Source organism: Jaculus jaculus, chromosome X, assembly GCF_020740685.1.
Source record: "Jaculus jaculus isolate mJacJac1 chromosome X, mJacJac1.mat.Y.cur, whole genome shotgun sequence".
Taxonomy (NCBI): Eukaryota; Metazoa; Chordata; class Mammalia; order Rodentia; family Dipodidae; genus Jaculus; species Jaculus jaculus.
Window position 1 is genome coordinate 74,549,390 of NC_059125.1, and position 18,362 is coordinate 74,567,751.

General features: G+C 36.3%; 1 protein-coding gene across 2 annotated transcripts in view; it reads right to left on the reverse strand.

The window, feature by feature from the left end:
• Positions 1–1,450: 1,450 nt before the first annotated feature.
• Hdx (highly divergent homeobox) overlaps positions 1,451–18,362 on the reverse strand; it is a 144,973-nt gene continuing 128,061 nt past the window's right edge. For both annotated transcript variants that reach the window (XM_004669600.2, XM_045140794.1), the window contains 2 exons: positions 12,132–12,254; positions 1,451–1,706 (listed from right to left, as the gene is read on the reverse strand). In XM_004669600.2, the coding sequence (XP_004669657.1) occupies positions 1,581–1,706; positions 12,132–12,254 (249 nt within the window). In that variant the 3' untranslated portion in view covers positions 1,451–1,580. The remainder of the gene's footprint in view (positions 1,707–12,131; positions 12,255–18,362) is intronic.

Genomic DNA, 18,362 nt, shown 5'->3' on the forward strand with positions numbered 1-18,362 from the left:
CTCTCAACTAAAAGGAACATAGCTGAGTACCAAAATGCTTCTGCCAACAAAGAAACCATTAATGTATTGTGGCAGTATTGTCAAGTCAGTTAACAAAATGAAGGCCTATAAAAACTCTTTACTTATATGTATGTAGTGGAGTGATATTTTAGGATGAAAGGCCTTTCTATATTCATAAACTGATATCGCTGAATTCCAAGATAAGAATGGGCTCAAGTGATTGTTTTAAATCTAAAACTTGATGACTAAAACAGGCATCAAGCTAACTCATTACTCTTTCAGGTATGGATAATAATTTAACCATGTAATACAAAACCACACTACCAAATCACAAACACATGACACTGTTAGTGTAGAGAGAAATGAGTATTTTTCCTTTTGCAGGTCTTAGTAATACCATCTGGAAGGGATGATCTGCAAACAGCAGTCTATAGTGTGCTGCCATCTGGTAGCTACTAATAGAACCAATTGGGTACAATGCCCATTTTAGGTATGTATTCATAGAATAGCATCCAGGAAATTCAAAGGACTATGATTTATAACCAAAGTAGTGTAACTCTTTTTGGATATTATCCTTGGCTGATGGCTCTGTACAGGCCTCACATATAAATGAAGTAAATTCTATGGCAAAGCTCAATGACTGGACAAAAAAAATTCTCAATGCTTACCTTAACTTCTGTTTCATAAAATGTAAAAACTGAAAAAAAATATTCTGAAAGATGGGTGATAAAGTTGAAATTTTGTGCAATACTTTATCTAGCTCAGTTACACACATTTACTAGAAAAATGTGAATTTTCAACATTTGTGATTTTCAGTAATGAAGAATTCCCATTCAGACTACTCTTTTATTATATTTTGTTTTTTTGTATTTATGAGTTATTTTATATTATGTTGGTGAACTGAATTTTCCTACTATTTCTCCTTCCTCTGAAAATTTGGGTTAGACAGTAGAAGAATAGCAAAAAATTATAATTACATAGTATTAGTTGCTTAAATCAATGTTTTCAAACATTATCATAAATCAAATTATCATAGGGGTTGAAAAATAAATCCCATTACCCAGCAAGTTAAATATATTTCTAGCTTTGTCTTTTCAATTTTCAGTCCACTTTCCTGAGTAAAAGTATATATGGAAGGTAGGAAACTGAAAGAAGAAGAAAGAAGATCTAATGGCTACAAAAATAAGACTAATCAAGCTTTAGCAACTTAGTAAGAAAAGTTGAAATATTTTTTTGTGTTTCTAGTTAAAACTATTACTAATATTCTTGTGAAAAGCAAACAACAAACTTTCAGAAATCATACATAAGTTTCATAGCTCATTTGCTCAAAATTAAATGTTTTTCCAAGACTTTCTTCTGTTTGAAAAAAAAAGAAAAAGAAAACTTCTCAATGCTTTTAAATGTTACATACATCTTTTTGCATTGTAGCCATTATTTCTTGTCCTTCCTTCACAGAAAATGTCTGTTTAACAATACTTTTTTTTTCCAGTTAAAGATTACTGAGACATTAGAATGTAGTTGTCTTGGAATGCACACCTGTCAGGCAGCCAAAAAAACTACATCACATATCCCCACTCAAATCACAAACTGTCTGAGGCATTTTTCTCTGATAAAGAAGACACACTGAATGAGGTATCATCAGGATCTGGTGAGACATGATTGAAATCCATCTCTTCTAATTCAGGAGGTAAATCTGACAGCAGTGCCTAAGTATAAAAGAAAAAGAAAAAGAGAAAAAAGAAATAAAACACATTTTTGGATTAGTGTGGAGAGATTTTCCTCCATTTTTGTTAATCATTATAAGACCCCCATTTTAATTTACTATTATGGACTTGGAGGGGAAAAACACATGGTTTTTAAGAAGATCTTATATAATACCTTACGTAAATAAGTCTTCATACAATATTATGGAAGGGGCAAAAATATTAGATGCTCAGTGTGGAATATATGGAGCAGAACCTTACACAAAGGGGAAATCAGGAGAGGAATGAACAGTTTTCTTTCTTTCTTTCTTTCTTTTTTTTTTTTTTAATAAGGCCAGGTACATTCACAGTGGTATGGTTTTAGACCCAAGCAACTATTCAGAACCAAGTGCTTTCAAGAGTTTGAGTTAAGTGATGTTTTTATACTAGTGTGGTAGTTTGATTCAGGTGTCCCCCATAAACTTAGGTGTTCTGAATGCTAGGTTCCCAGCTGATGGAGATTTGGGAATTAATGCCTCCTGCAGGGAGTGTATTGTTGGGGGCGGGCTTATGGGCTTTATAGCCAGTTTCCCCATGCCAGTGTTTGGCACACCCTCCTGTTGCTGTGGTCCATCTTATGTTGGCCAGGGGGTGATGTCCACCCTCTTCTCATGCCATCGTTTTCCCCTGCCATCGTGAAGCTTCCCCTCGAGCCTGTAAGCCAAAATAAACCTCTTTTTCCCAGAAGCTACTCTTGGTTGGGTGATTTCTACCAGCAATGCGAACCGGACTGCAACAGTAAAGTGGTACCGAGGAATGGGATTGCTGCAAGACACCTGACTGTGTGGCTTCGGCCTTTTGGAGCTGATTTTCAAGAGGAATGTGGGAGGATTTGAAACCTTGGCCTAAGAGATGCCTTGCAGTGCTGTAAGTACAGCTTGATGGACTATTCTGGTCTGAGCTGAAAGACCTGAAGGCAGTAAGAACTATGGGCTGTGAGGTTTGGCTTATGAGGGTGAGAAAGAGCTTTGCTTGGACTGGGCTAGCAGTTTGTGTGAGAAGCTTGCTCTTATGCCCATGTCCTGAGAAACTGTGCAGGGTTGCTTTGCGTAGAAATGAACTGGTGTGTGCAGAGGGATATGGCACAGAAAGAAAAATCTTTGGGTGAACTGCTGCCCATTCAGCTGCAACTGAGAGATTACAACCTTTGAGACTGGGCTAGCTGACCTGCGCTGGGGCAACAAGAAGAATGTCAACTCTTTTGAAGGGGTCTGAGTGCTCAAGGAGTGTCCTGTTCTTCAAAGTCTGCTTTAATCCCCCCTGGATTAACAAATTGGCACCCTACCTGGTATTGTGGAGTATAAGAAATGCTGGAAAGAGGGTCATTGAGTTTGCAACACGGTCTTGTGTTTTGGAAATGGCCATGGGCATTGTGAAGCAGGTTTGCTGGTTGCCTGCATAGAGACCCCATGGGGCCATGAAGATGAACCGTGGCTTGCAGTGGAGACCCAGTGGAGATGCCGGGACCATGAGATGGCTGCCGAGGAGCTGCCGGCCCCGGTGAAGTTTCCCAGGACTGTGAGTAGCCTAGCTGGAGGGGCGGAATTGGAATGCCAGAGACTTTTTGCTGGTTAGAATTATGGGACTTGAAGATTTGTCACTGGTTTGAGTTGCTGGACTTGAAGCTACAGTTTGATGTTTGCCCTGGTTGTTTTAAATCTTGTATTGGTTGAATGTTTCTTTGCTATGCCCAATGCCATCTATTGCAGTGTGAATATTTATTCTGTGCCATTCTGGGTTTTTTGAGGTTATATTTTGGTATTATGGCTCAGTTAAAAGATCTTGAACTATGGGGATGTATATGAACATCATTGAGATTGATAAAAACTATGGGGACTTTTAAAGTCAGACTGAATGCATTGTATTTTACATCATGTATGGATATCAGTTTATGGGGGCCAGGGGCGGAATGTGGTAGTTTGATTCAGGTGTCCCCCATAAACTTAGGTGTTCTGAATGCTAGGTTCCCAGCTGATGGAGATTTGGGAATTAATGCCTCCTGCAGGGAGTGTATTGTTGGGGGCGGGCTTATGGGCTTTATAGCCAGTTTCCCCATGCCAGTGTTTGGCACACCCTCCTGTTGCTGTGGTCCATCTTATGTTGGCCATGGGGTGATGTCCACCCTCTTCTCATGCCATCGTTTCCCCCTGCCATCGTGAAGCTTCCCCTCGAGCCTGTAAGCCAAAATAAACCTCTTTTTCCCAGAAGCTACTCTTGGTTGGGTGATTTCTACCAGCATGCGAACCGGACTGCAACAACTAGTTTTGAGTGTTCACTGATCACTGCCAAAGGACTTCAATATTGCATTCTTTACTAACATATCAATGCTTAGTTATGCTATCCTTTAGAGAAATTCACATTTCACTGAGGCTATTCTGTTTTTCACTGGAAGAATGAATTTAGCTGTTAGAAATTCTACTAACCTACTTTACTGTTCCAGCAAAGTATAAATATCTGCAAATAAGGATATATTGACTTTTCCTTGTCCTATTTCTGTTCCTTTTATTTGCTTCTCTTGTCTTACTGCTATTTAGATAAGTTTAACAACTTGAAAAGAGCAAGTGATTTTTTTTTTTCCTTTCCTCAGGCTATGCCCATATCTACAGATGGCCAAACATCCACTAGGGCCAGATGAATCTATGCATTTAGCTGTTGTTATGGTATAGCTGCAGGGCTGTAAATTTCCCTCCTGGAGGAATTACAATAAACTAGAATGTTTAACTCAGCTTGTTGTGATCTAATTGTTTCATCTGGTATTGTAGAAGGTGCATTTATACTAGAGAAATAAAAAGAGTTATCAAGTTTTATAAGGCTGATAGTGTTCTTGCTCACTTGACCATCAGAAATTGGAACTAAATGATTGATTTTTTTATGTTCCAAAACTGTGGCTTATCAGGCAATTTTTAGACATCATTACTTGTACTGTGGCCTGTGGGTTTGGTCATAAACAATGTCCAATGGAACAGGAACAGATGAAAGGTGGACAGTACCCAATTAAGGAACAAAAAGACAGAGCATGTTTGAGAATATATAAAATCTTCTGTTGAAATAGTCTTCTCCTATTCATTAAAATAAATGACAGCTATATATCCTATGCCTTGTAGCACAGAAATAAGATTACAACTTTCTCCTATTTCCCAGATTGTATAATAAAAGACTGAAATATTTGAAGCAAAAGTTGTTACTTATTTTACATCATTAAGTTACCCATGAATTCCTTGCTGAAATTGAGTATATTTACAAAATAAAGTAACATAATGGTACTACATGCTTTGTAACTTGCTGGGTTGTAGCAACAAGACAAAACATTTTCTTCTACAACAATGGGCTATTGTTAATTCAGTCTAGGTGCAATGCAGCCCTTGCTGATATCGACTAGAGTATGAGTATTACATCACTGGATACAGTTAACCACTGTTTTGAATATACTACACTAAGGAGAAAAAGAAGTTTAAACTAATACTCATTGAACATGTGCTTAGGGTAGGGAAAGTCAATTACATTAGTAAATGATACTCTAAATTCTAATGGATAGATCCACAAGCTAGAGGAAGCATCATTATTTATTTTTGTCATTGCATGACATGAAGTCATTGACTATTGTTGAAGAAAATTATAATATATGAGGCAGTATAAAACACTGTTGATGGATGGAATCCACTTCAAAATTCTTCTTTAAGTAGCTTATTGAGTTGCAATATTGGGACACTATACAAAATTTTGAATTAGGCCAACTGTTCCAACTGCCTTTCCCAGAAAGACTAAAATGAGCATAACTAACTTACTTTTCTTTTTCTATTTTTTTTTCTTGTGTTAGGGATTGAACTCTGGGCCTTATGCATTGTAAGCAAACACTCTAATGTTGAGCTACAGCCTCAATATTTTGTTACATATTTGTTACACTCCACCAATAACGACTATTTTGGGTATCTGATCAAGATTTTTTCTTCCCAAAAGTTAATTAAAACTTATCCTAAATACACATAATCACTAAACATTTATTATATTCCCATAATTTTTTAAACAAATTCAATAATGGTAATTATTCTTACCTTCCTTGCAAAGTACAGAAATTGGAGTTTAAGAAATTAGTTGATCTCAGATCACATACTGAATTATCATGGTAAAAAAGACCACAAGTAATGACTTAGAAGAGTATGGGCAATATTATTTGTAAGTGTGTGTATGTTTACGCATGTTTGCACATATGTGGGTACATGTTAGTGCAGTTTTACACCTGCTGTGGTAAGCAGGTGATGTTCACCCTCTGCTCAAGCCATGCTTTTCCCTGCCAATATGAAGCTTCTCCTCCAGACTATAAAACAAAATAAATTATTTCTTCCCATCAGCTGTTTTTGGTTGAGTGTTTTGCCCTGCAACACAAAGGCAACTACAAGTAACTACAACAATGTGCATGCATGTAGTGGTCAGATATTTACATCAGGTGTTTTTCTGAACTGCTTACCATTACATTTATTGAGACCGGATCTCCTGCTGATCTGAGAGCTTAGTGATATAGCTAATCTTGTTATCCAGCTGTCCTGAGGATCTACCTGTCTCTGCCTCTCAACCACTGAGATTGCAGGTATATGGTATATGCTGCCATACCCAGCATTTATGTGAGTTCTGAGGGTCTGAACTCAAGTCTTTATGTTTGCATAGTAACTGCTTTATGATCTGGCTGTCACCTCAGGATCAGTAACATTATCTTCATATTGAAATACCTATTTTTTAACAAGAACATCCTTTGGGTAAATTAATGTGTCAGTCTACAAGCATCATACATATTTTTGAAAATTCTTGTTCTTTATTTGACAAAATACTTCACAAACCCTTATCTAATTCAACATATCTAAGTCAAGATTAATGGGAAAAACTGCATTATTTTAAACAATATAAGAAACTAATGACCTAGATATTTATCCAAAGTCAACCTATAACAGAGATACTAGCACATTAATGTCCACTATGGTACAATTTAAAATAAGTAAGTTATGTAACCAATGTAGGTGTCCAATAACAGAGGAACTGAAAAATGTGGTGCATATATACAAAATGAATTTTTTCATGTACAAAGAATGAAGTTACCAGCCTAGATGTCCCTCAATTGATGAGTAGATAATGAAGATATGGCACATTTACACAGTGGAGTTCTACTCAGCAGTAAAGAAAGATGAAGCTATAAAATTTGAAGAAAAATGGATGGATCTGGAAAGGATTATACTTAGTGAGGTAAACCAGCCCCAGAAAGCCAAATGTCACATGTTCTCTCTCATGTGTGGATCCTAGCTACAAATGATTGGACCTCTATGTGAGTAGGAATAAAACTCAGTAGCAGAGGCCAGTAAGCTAGAAAGGAAATATAACAGGAATATAAAGGGAAGGAGGAGGGACTTAATAGGATGGTATTGTATATATGTCAGTAGAAGAACAGATGAATGGGGGTGAAAAGGCCTAAGTGAGGTCAGGGGAAGAGACTGAGTAAAGGAAAGGTGGAGGAAGGGCTAATTAAAATCTAAGAGGATACAAATAAGTCATATAGAAGCCTACTTTTTTCACAATGGAACATTCAGAAGTCATAGATTGTTCCTAGAAAATTTTCAGTGCCAGGGATGGGATACCCTCCAGTGAGTTGTTGGCCAGGGAGGTCCCTGATACCCCCAGAACATTACAGGCCATTGTCGAGGCCCTTGGTTTCCTATCAGGGATTGATTGTAAGACCCTATTGCTGAAGAGTCCACATACTTAGGCTGCAAGGTTACTGAGAACTCCTACTGGAGCTGAGCTGAAAACCTCCTCCATGTAGATCAGCTTACAGAAAGCTGGAAAAAGCCACACGGCATGCAGTTCAATGGGAGAGAGAGAAATCACCAGAGATGATACTCAGCAGTGGATATTGCAAGACTTAAATTGGCCAGCCAGGCCAAATGAGCCAATGGGTGCAACAGTGACATGTCTGTTATGGGGGAAACCAACAACCCTCTAATTTGACTGGAGGCCCACTCCATAGGACATCCCTGATAATGAAAACCTACAACAGGGGTAGTCATGAGCCCTAGGGGTATAATGTCTGCTGGTATCTGGCTAAATGTATATACTATGCTCACCAAACTGCCCAGTAAGCACTTCTTATAATGTTCATACCCATGTATTAATGCTACTCTTACTTTGATTAGAGAACCTTCTCTTTTCTGATGTCAGTGACCTTGGGATGACTCAGAAGGCACCATGGTGCTGAGAAGAACTGACAGAGGAGTGTTCAATACTGAAATATCTCTATCACACCTTCCAAGGCTCAGGGTCCATTGTGGAAGAGGTGGCGGAAAGAATGTAATAGCCAAAGGAAGGGTAGGACTCCTTACAATGTGCTCCTCCAGACACAAAATGGCCTGGATATCCATGACCTCACAGTACCTGACAGTACCCACACAAGACCATCATAATAGGAGGAAAAGATCATGACATCAAAATAAAAGAGAGACTGACTGAGATGGGGAGGGCATATGATAGAGAGTGGAGTTTCAAAGTGGAAAGTGGTGGGAGGGAGCAAATTACCATGGGGTATTGTTTACAATTATGAAAATTGTCAATAAAAAAAAGAAAATGCTGGGTTGGAGAGATAGCTTAGCAGCTAAGGCACTTGCATGCAAAGCCAAGGGACCCACATAAGCCAGGGGACTTAAAAGGGGCTGACCTGTCTGGAGTTTATCTGTAGTGGCTGAAGGCCCTGGGATGCCCATTCTCTCTCTTTCTCTCTGTCTATATCTCCCTCAATAAATAAATAAATAAATTAAATATTTAAAAAGAAAAAAAAAGAATGAAGTTATATCAAAAGCAGGAAAATGGATACAGGAAATAAATATAACAAGTGAACTAAGCCAATTGTAGAAAAAAATCATGCATTTCATGCAACTTTCCCTCAGTTGTGGTTACTATATTTTATATCATGATATATACATATATGCATATAGACATATATATCATATATTTCATTAATTTTTCTCATATGCTGTTCCTAGAGCTTATATCAACAAATGTATATATATATATATATATATATATATATATATATATATATATATATGATGTCATCTTGAAAGTAAAGCTTTCTAAGGGGAAAAAGGAGACCAAGAAGAGGGATGACTAATGAGAAAAGGGAGGGTAGGCATGTATGTGAGGGAGTATATTCAATATATAATATACACATATATGAAACTTAAAAAAAATTTTCTTAAAGCCAGGCGTGGTGGCGCGTGCCTTTAATATCAGCACTCGGAAGGTAGAGGTAGGAGGATTTCTGTGAGTTCGGAGGCCACCCTAAGATTCCATAGCGAATTCTAGGTTAGCCTGGGCTAGAGTGAGACCCTACCTCGAAAATCCAAAAATAAATAAATAAATAAATTTAAAAAAGAAGAAAAGCATTTAAATGGAGGCACTTAGCATGGTAGAAAAAGCTACTCCAGATTAAGGTTATTATAGCAAAATCCAAGCACCAGAGTTGGAATACCTGTCTAAAAGTTGACCCTGAGGCTCTTGATTGCTGTCAAAACAAAACAAGCTATTTCTATTGGTTATCCACAAGAACTATATTATAAGATCCTATTTCTGACACAAACACATGTATTTTGCAGGTATTTTTTTTTCAGAAATAAAGCTGGAATTTAGTTGAACTTGAACCTGAACTCCCAGTAGCTATGTTACCTTGCACAAAATTGGACTCAATAATAAGCTGTCAGGGAGGGGGAAGTGGACCAGGAGGTTGTACAACTTTCTGGGGATATATATAGGCAGCTAATGGTTGCTGATGGAGAGCCATTTTCTTCAGTGCTATAGCCACTGGTAAATTGTCTATGTTCCTATAAATCACTTCCCACTCTTGCTCCTGTGAGAAACCTTAATTAAAATAATTGGTTCACCAAAAACAAAAGAAAAATATGAAAAGAATAAGGAAAAGAGGACATGGAAGTAGGAAGGGAGTAAATTAATCAGTGAGGGTGGGACAAAAGACAGCAATAGGGTAGTGAATATGATCAAAGTTGTAAACATTATACACATGCATACATTACAGACATGTATGAAAATGTCATAATGATACTCATTAATATGTATAATTATTGTGCTAACAAAAACTTTCAAAAGAGACAAATAACAAAATGGTTCTCTTTAATTAGTTAGGATCAAAATCACTACCAGAAATAAACCTCTGAATATGTGCTATTCTCAGATGTCAAGAGACAAAGATAGCTACTAGTTAATTGGCCTTAGAACTGAATTAAAAACAACTGTGCTATGATTTTTCAGACCAGAAACACATTCCAAGTTATTCCTGGACTGGTGTGTGTGTGTGTTTTCTATAGTTACTTAAAAGTTATTGCACTTTTAGGAACATGTTAAAAACTATAATTGTTATTAACTTAAAATCTGAATTCTGTTTCCCTACATACAAATACATTTTCACTTTTTCCTGTTTTGTTTCCTTGTTTTGAGACAGGATTTTTGCGGCATAGTCCAGAATGTCGTTAAACTCGCTATATAGCACAAGATAGCCTTGAATTTACAGCAATCTTTCTGTGTGAGCTTCCCTCCTGCTAGGATTAAATACATACACTATACTGCCTGGTTTATAAACATATTTTCCACAGGTCAGTGTTGGTCAGTTTCATGCAGTTTCTGGGTACATTCATGGTTGAAGGAAAACAATTCAGGATCATGGACACACATAATATACATGTGGGTTTTAACACACTGGGTCAATTCTTTCAGTATAACATTTTTTTGTTTCAGGGTTGGAGAGGTGGCTTAATGGTTAAGGCACTAGCCTGTGAAGCCTCAGGACCCATGTTAAACTCTCCAGATTCCATGGAAGAAGCACAAAGGTGAGGCAAGTGCAAGGTCACAAATGCCCACTAGGTGGCGGAAGCATCTGGAGTTTGAGTCTAGTGGCTGAGGCCCTGGTGCACCAATTCTCTCTCTCTTCCTCTTAAATAAAATGTGTAACAAAAATTGTGGTTCAACATATTAGTAAAATATATATTGACATTTTCTTTCCTTTGAGAATGGGGACAATTTATTATGCAATATTAAGATATTAATCATTTCCCTGAATATATCTCAAAAGTGTTATATTTATAAAGCCCTGCCTCAGTATAAAACATCAATTTTTTGTTATTTTGAGGGGTTTTTTGAATAAAAATGTGAAGTTACTTCCTAAATTACGGTTACCTCAACCTCACATTGCTCATATGGATTTCCTCTGACAAGGAATTAATATGATGGCATATAACCTGTCAGCAAATTTGGTATAGCATTTAGTAATAATGCAGTAATGATGACTATTTTTCAAGCCCAATGATTATGCAGATTTCTCAAGAAAACTTATAGGTGAAAGCATAATTTGTATGCAATCTGTGAACATGTTTTCATACCAACAAACAAAAGGCATTTCATCTCTATTGTGGAGGACTCAATTTTACTTAAATTGAGAAAGGACGTATTGGACTATGGATGGTCACAACAAATTTCATATTTCATTCTGTTTTTCTTGATAAGCAGCATATCACAGGATAAAATATGTCCAAACATTTGTGAGCTCTCCTTGGAGCATGTAGATATAACCAAGACAAAAGGTAAATCAATGCCATTTTCTTTTCATTTGCAAAATGGTTCCATAACATGACCTTCTTATTAAGGACTAGGGTTGCCATATCTCTGCAAACATTTGACAAATTTCTTTCTTTTTTATTTGCTTAGTACTGTGTGTGTGTGTGTGTGTGTGTGTGTGTGTGTGGTGGAATGTATGTGCCCTTTTACCTGGCCTGCAGCAAGGTGTTCTTGCTTGCCTGCAATGGCCAGAGCAGAATGTTGGGTGTCCCACTCCACTGCTCTTTCAGCCAGCGTCTCTTGCTGATCCCAGAGCTTGCCAGGTTTTTGTTTGTTTGTTTGTTTTGTTTTGTTAACAAGCTTTAATGATTCTCTGGCTTCTATTCCCCAATGGAACTAGGGTTATGGACATGCATTGCCAAGTCCAGTTCTTTAATGTGGGTTTTGCAGATTCACATGTGGATTATAAAAGACTTCCTTAGGCCCTAATGCTTGTGCAAGAAGTGTACTTAACTAGTAAGCCATCTCTCCAGGATAGAATTTCTTTAAAATTGATTGTAAGACTTGGTTTCTGTACTTTAGCTTGAAATTAATAGAGCAATCTAATTCATTATTTTGATGTTCTACACAAAATATCTAAACACAGTTTTAAAAAATCATAAAACAATACAACTTCTTTCATGAAATTCCAAACAGGAGTGAAGAACACAAAATATATTAAGAATCCAAATGTGATATGTCATTTTTCAACATGATTCCTGTGGCTTCCTAGATTCTTAGGGGACATACCTGCTGTTGTTCCTTGTCATCAGCTTTCATTGCTAGTATCAGGCTTCTGACAAAAGTCTGGAGTTTAAAGTATTTTTGCTTTTGAATCTCTAGTTCATTTTCAATGAATCTGACTTCTTCATTCTGAAGGAGAAAATGTCAAATCATAAAATTATTCCATGTAAACTTAGGTGTGTGCATCTTTGATATACAATAATATCCTAAAAAGCAAGCATATTATAGGTGAATAAAAATGACCATAAACATATAAAATACAAGAGTAAATTATCTTGTTATTCAAAGTTTGCCTTTTAAGCAAACAATCAGTAGGAAGCAGTGTGTGTGTAAATAAATTCCAGTAAGAGTAAAAATGAGAAACAGTTCTTTTCTTGGAAATAACTCTCCTATATCAAATTTAATTGGCATTTGGATTAAGATTAAGGACAAAGTCCAATTAACCCCAAGAACAATAGAAGATATAATAAAGCAAAATATATTATTCAGAAAGTGTAATACTGAAAAGTAGAAATTATTTTGTATCAAGAAGTGACTGAAATTGTTAAAATTTTAAGTCCTTTGTTGAGCTCCCCACAATTATGTGACAATCAGTTATTTAGAAAATGCCTCCAAATATGCCAGTATATTTTCATATATTTGTATATTTACAACACAGTTTTTCTTCAATATTGTTATTACTTTGGGTAAGAAAGATCACTGAACTAGGATTTAGGAGTTTTCAAGTGCCAGTTCTTCTGATAACTGTGAATTTGGCTAGGCCAATTAAACTCTCTATGACTCCATTCACTGTATAGTAAAATGGACCCACAACTCTTAATCCAAAGCTTAAACTTGTAGTTTTGAGGGTTGCAAGACTCAAAGAAAATAATGTCCATGAATTTGAGGTCACCCTAATACTGAATACAGAAATCCAGGTCAGCCTAGGCTAGAGTGAGATCCTACCTCAAAATACAAAAAAAAAAAAAAAAATAAAAAAGATTATCAATTATCAATTATTAACCCTTACTTCACATCATATACATAATTCAATAATAATAGATCATATAACACAGTATAAAACATAAATTAATACAACTACAGGAAAATGGGAGAAAAATTTTCAAACCTTGGGTAAAGCAAAATTTTATGATACAGGACACAAAAAAGCATGAAACTTAAAAGAAGAAAAACTTCGTTTGCTTTGGTGCATGGAGAGATGGTTCAGTGGATAAGACACTTCCTTATAAAGCCTAATGATCTGGGTTCAATTCCCCAGTGCCCACATAAACCCAGAGGCACAAACTGACACATTCATCTGGAGTTCATTTGCAGTGGCTGGAGGCCCTGGGGCACCCATTCTCTCCCTCTTACTCTTCTCTCTCACTCTCTCCTTGCAAATAAATAAATTAAATATATTTTTTAAACTTGGCTTTTCAATATAGACTGTAAAGAGCTGGGCGTGGTGGCTTATATTCATTGCAACAGCATTTGAAAGCTGGAGGCAAGAGGATCAGAAGTTCAAGGTCATTTTTGGCTACATGTTGATTTTGAGACCACTGTGCGCTTCATGAGACCTTGTCTCAAAAAAAAAAAAAAAAAAACTGAAATGGAAAAAAAATAAATTAAGAAAAGAAACAAAAGGGATTCAAAGTTGGGGCTATAGAGATGGCTTAGCAGTTAGGGTTCATGGCTGGGAAGCTTAAGGACCCAGGTTCAATTCCCCAGTATCTATGTAAACCAGATACACAAGGTGGCGCATGTGTCTGGAGTTCGTTTGCAGTGACTAGAAGCCCTGGTGTGCCCATTCTCCCCCTCTCTCTTCTCTCTATCTGTTTCTGCTCATAAATAGATAAATATTAAAAAATATTAAAGGGTAGCTGGAGAAATGGCACAATAGTTGCTTAGAAATCCTGACTGTCTGGGTTCAAATTCCTAGTACCAAGTAAAGCCAGACACACAAAGTGGCACATGCATCTGGAGTTTGTTTGCAGTGGCAAGAGGCTTTGGTGCATGCACATGTGCACCCCCCCACATTCTCTCTTTCTCTCTTCCTGCCTCTTTCTTTCTGTTTTTCTGTCTCCCAAATAAATAAAATTATTTTTAAAAGATTAAAGAGCTACTCTTGAAAAAATCCTTAAAATACAAACCACATTTGGAAAAAAAATCCAATTAGTACAGAAAAAACAACCTCATCATATACAAAGAACTCTTACAGCCCAGTTATAAAAGTAAAAACAGAATAAAAAGAAGGGACAGACAAAATATCTAATATACACTTCAAGAAAAATGCATGATATAAAGATAGTTAATAAAATTTTTATTATGAAAATATAAATTGAAACCATGGTGAGTCAATATTACTAACATAGTACAATGGCTAAAGTCACATAGATTTATAAGCCCATGTACTGGTGAGAATATAGAGCCATGCTCTTCAGTAATGTCACCACATATTAGATTACACTCAAACCAAACCATGCTCATAAAAGCAACCCTAATTTAACTCAGTGAGTCACGTAAAAATGGCATGAAAGTAGGAAGAGGACTAGGTGAGAAGTTGAAGTTTAGCAAGGGGGCGGGGGGAGAAAAGGCAATGGATATGAATATGATCAAACTGTTAAAATGTATAAAATTGTCAAAGATAAAAGTATTAAAAAATAGATTCCATTAAAAGTCTCATACATTGGGATGGCGGTGTAAAATAATGCAGCCATTTTGGAAAGCATTCTGAGTTTCTTAGGAAATTCAGTAAAGTCTTTCTTAATAATCTGACACTTCGTTACTTACTTACTCAAGAAAATGAAAACTCATATGTCCTGAAGTTATTTATAAATGGATAATCTTTGCAACTTTATTCATAATTATCTCAAAACTGAAATAGTCCAAATTTAATGAATAAATTGTGCTTTGAATGCGAAATATCTTCCATAGGTTCTTGTATATGAAAACTTGGTCCCTAGCTGCTGGTGCTATTTTGGAAAGCTTTGGAACCTTTAGGATGTGGAAGCTTGCTGAAAGTTGGAAGTCACTATTGGCAGGTCTTAAAATTTCATAGCCCAGCTTCACTTCCTGATCTTTCTCTGTTTACTGATTCAAAAGGTAATGTGACCAGCTACCTCATGATCCTGCTGCCCTGCCTTCCCCTATCATGCTGGGCTCTATAAATGTTAGCCAAAATAAAACCTTCCTCAAGTAAGTTGTTTCTTGCCAAGGATTTGATCACAGTTACGAGAAAGGCAGATAATAGAAAAAATGAATAAACAGTTTGTCAAAATTCATCTGATCTTATATTTAAAATGCATTTTGTTGTATGGAAAAATTTTTTTTTGAGGTAGGATTTCACTGTAGCCCAGGCTGACCTGCAATTCACTATGTAGTCTTAGGGTCGCATAGAATTCATAGTGCATGATCCTCCTACCTCTGCCTCTTGGGTGCTAGGATTAAAGGCATGAGCTGCCACACCTGGCTGGGAAGTCTTTATTGTTTGACAATCATATCATAGTACACCAATTAAATACAAAATATATAGTCAGGCATGGTGGTGTGTTCTTGCACTTTCAGCTACAAAGGTTAGTTTTAGGCTAGCCTGTGCTACATAGTAAGGCCATCTGAGAAAAATAAGGGGACTGGTAGTGTAGCTATATGAAAAAGTTCAAGGTTGAAGGCCTGGAATCAGTCCTTAGCATTGAAAATTTAAAACTACAAAACTAAAGCTAGAACTGGGAAGATGCTTCAATGGATATAGTGCTTGTGGTGCAAGTATGAGGACCAGATTTTTGGATTTCCAGCACCGACATAAATTCAGGGCAGGCAAAGGGCCTGTCTATAATACCAAAATCCAGGAGACAGAGAACATCTAGGAAGCTAGCTATTTATACTTGTTGAATTGGAGAGCTATGAGTTCAAGTGTGAGACGTTGCCTCAGTAAATAAGGTGGGGATTCATTGAGGAAGACACCCAAAGTCAGCCTCTGATCATCACACTTAAGAGCACAAACATGTGCACTAACATACATGTATGCCCACATACTGACAAACACACATTCATACCAAACACATATACACATCAAAAAAAGCCCTAAAATAAGCCCAGAGCATGACTCAAAGCAAAAAGAAATACTATTTTGGCATAATGGTGCATGTTTGTAATCCCAGCACTCAGGTGTTTGAATTCATCCTAAGCTACATACCAAAGCTTTGTCCCAAAACTAACACCCCCCCCCAAAAAAAAACCTTAATTCCTACCTGAAGCTTTATATACTAGGGCTGTCAATAGTCTCTCTTTCTCTCACCCTCAACCTTGGATAACCACCATTCCAACTTTTGTATTTGAATTCAATTTTTCTGGATCCTTCCTATAATGAGAACATGCAGTACTTGTCTGCCCCTGGCTCATTCCACTTGTCATAATGTCCAATTCTAGCCATACTTTCACTAATAAAAATATTCATTATTTTTTAAAGCTGCATTTTTATATGGAGAATAGTGTAAAAATGTATATTCCAAAATCATTTTAAAGAACAAATTTCAAAGTTCCTACCATAGAAAATAAGTATGTTAGGTGATGGATATGTTAATTAGGTTGATTATCGTACATTTTATTCAAAATCATAACTTTGTACCTCATGAATATATAAAGCTATAATCTATCAAATTACAATTAAAATAAAATAATGAAAAAATAAAAATAAATAAAAGATTAAACTATCTGCCACCCTTCTTGCCAAAAACTATGAAAGTAGACTGTGAATATTCCAGCTGGAGATCTGATCTCAGGACAGCAGAACTTTTTAAAGCATTTGTTCAAAAAGCTGTATGGAATGCATTAAAATTACTTGATTTGATGGGTATTTTTGTTGTTTCAATTGAGTGGATTCTGTGGTATTAATCACATTCAGTCTATGAGCATGTTTATTGTATCATTTATTTCATCAGCTCAATTTAGATCTTATTTTACACCATAAAACTGCTTCCTTTCCACACCATTTAATAACAAGTAAAACATCTGCACAGGCTAAATTTCTATTTCAAATCACTCTATAAGTTACAAGTATGCATTACTTCAGCCATGTTATGGTTTACTAATTCTTACCCTTTGTTTTTATTAATAGTCATTGTCTCAGCAATAGCATTACTGAAGTGCTAATAAGAAAGTAGGTTTTGCAGTAGTTTTTGTTATTTGGATTTTTTTGAGACAGGAGTTTACATAGCCCAGACTGCTCTCAAACTTGTTATGTAGTCAAGGCTGGCTTTTACCTTCTGATGTTTTTCCCTCAACTTTCCAAGTGCTGGGATTACAGGTATGTGGCACCATACCAGGCAGAAAGTATAGGACATATCTACCATCATTACAGTCTCTTGATTGAATGTACAGTCCCTTGGAGCTGCATTCATAGTGCACTCGAAAACATTTTAAAACATAGTTCATATTTGCGCAAGTCATATCTTTTCATGTGTGCATTCTCTATTTTTTTCATGGAAATATTTCTTTCTTGGTACACAAGAAATGTTTGAATATCATAAACAACTTTAATAAAATTTAATATGTAGATATATTCTTCTTAGAGATGCTTTCTAGATCACAATCAGTAATTTATAGATTTTCTTAAATTAATGGGGGTGTTGGTGTAAGAAAAGGTATGGTAACATCATACAATTCCACAAAACAATACCTATCATATTTTTGTTAAAATCATCCCTATGTTCCCCACAAACTTTGACAATATTTCTCCAAGATGGTTGTTGTACATGTACAAGGTTGTAAGTAGATCAGAGCTTTGATGTATGAGCAGGCTATTAATGTTTACCAAGCCTGAGATCTTGTTTTATGATATAGTTAGTGATTCTTCAGATATTATGTCCATCAATTTGGTTCCTAAGCACTTGGGGTTAGTTAAAACTCATAGAAATATGGATTTCTAGCTATGATTTTCACTAAGAAACTCTACTATGTCCAAATTGTATATTAATAATTATCAAAGCCATTATAGAAAATGTTCTTACAGTTTTCTGCAATAAATCAAAGCTGATACAATATTTTATTCATTTATTTTGAAAGACAAATTAATTAATTTGCTTACTCAGCAAATAATCCAGCCAGGTAATAGAGAGGTGAATAAGGTAAGTTTCTGCCTCTGAGAATGTCATAATGAATATACTGAAGAAATGAATAAGCCGGGCGTGGTGGCGCTCACCTTTAATACCAGCACTTGGGAGGCAGGCGGAGGAGGATCGCCGAGGTTCAAGGCCACCCTGA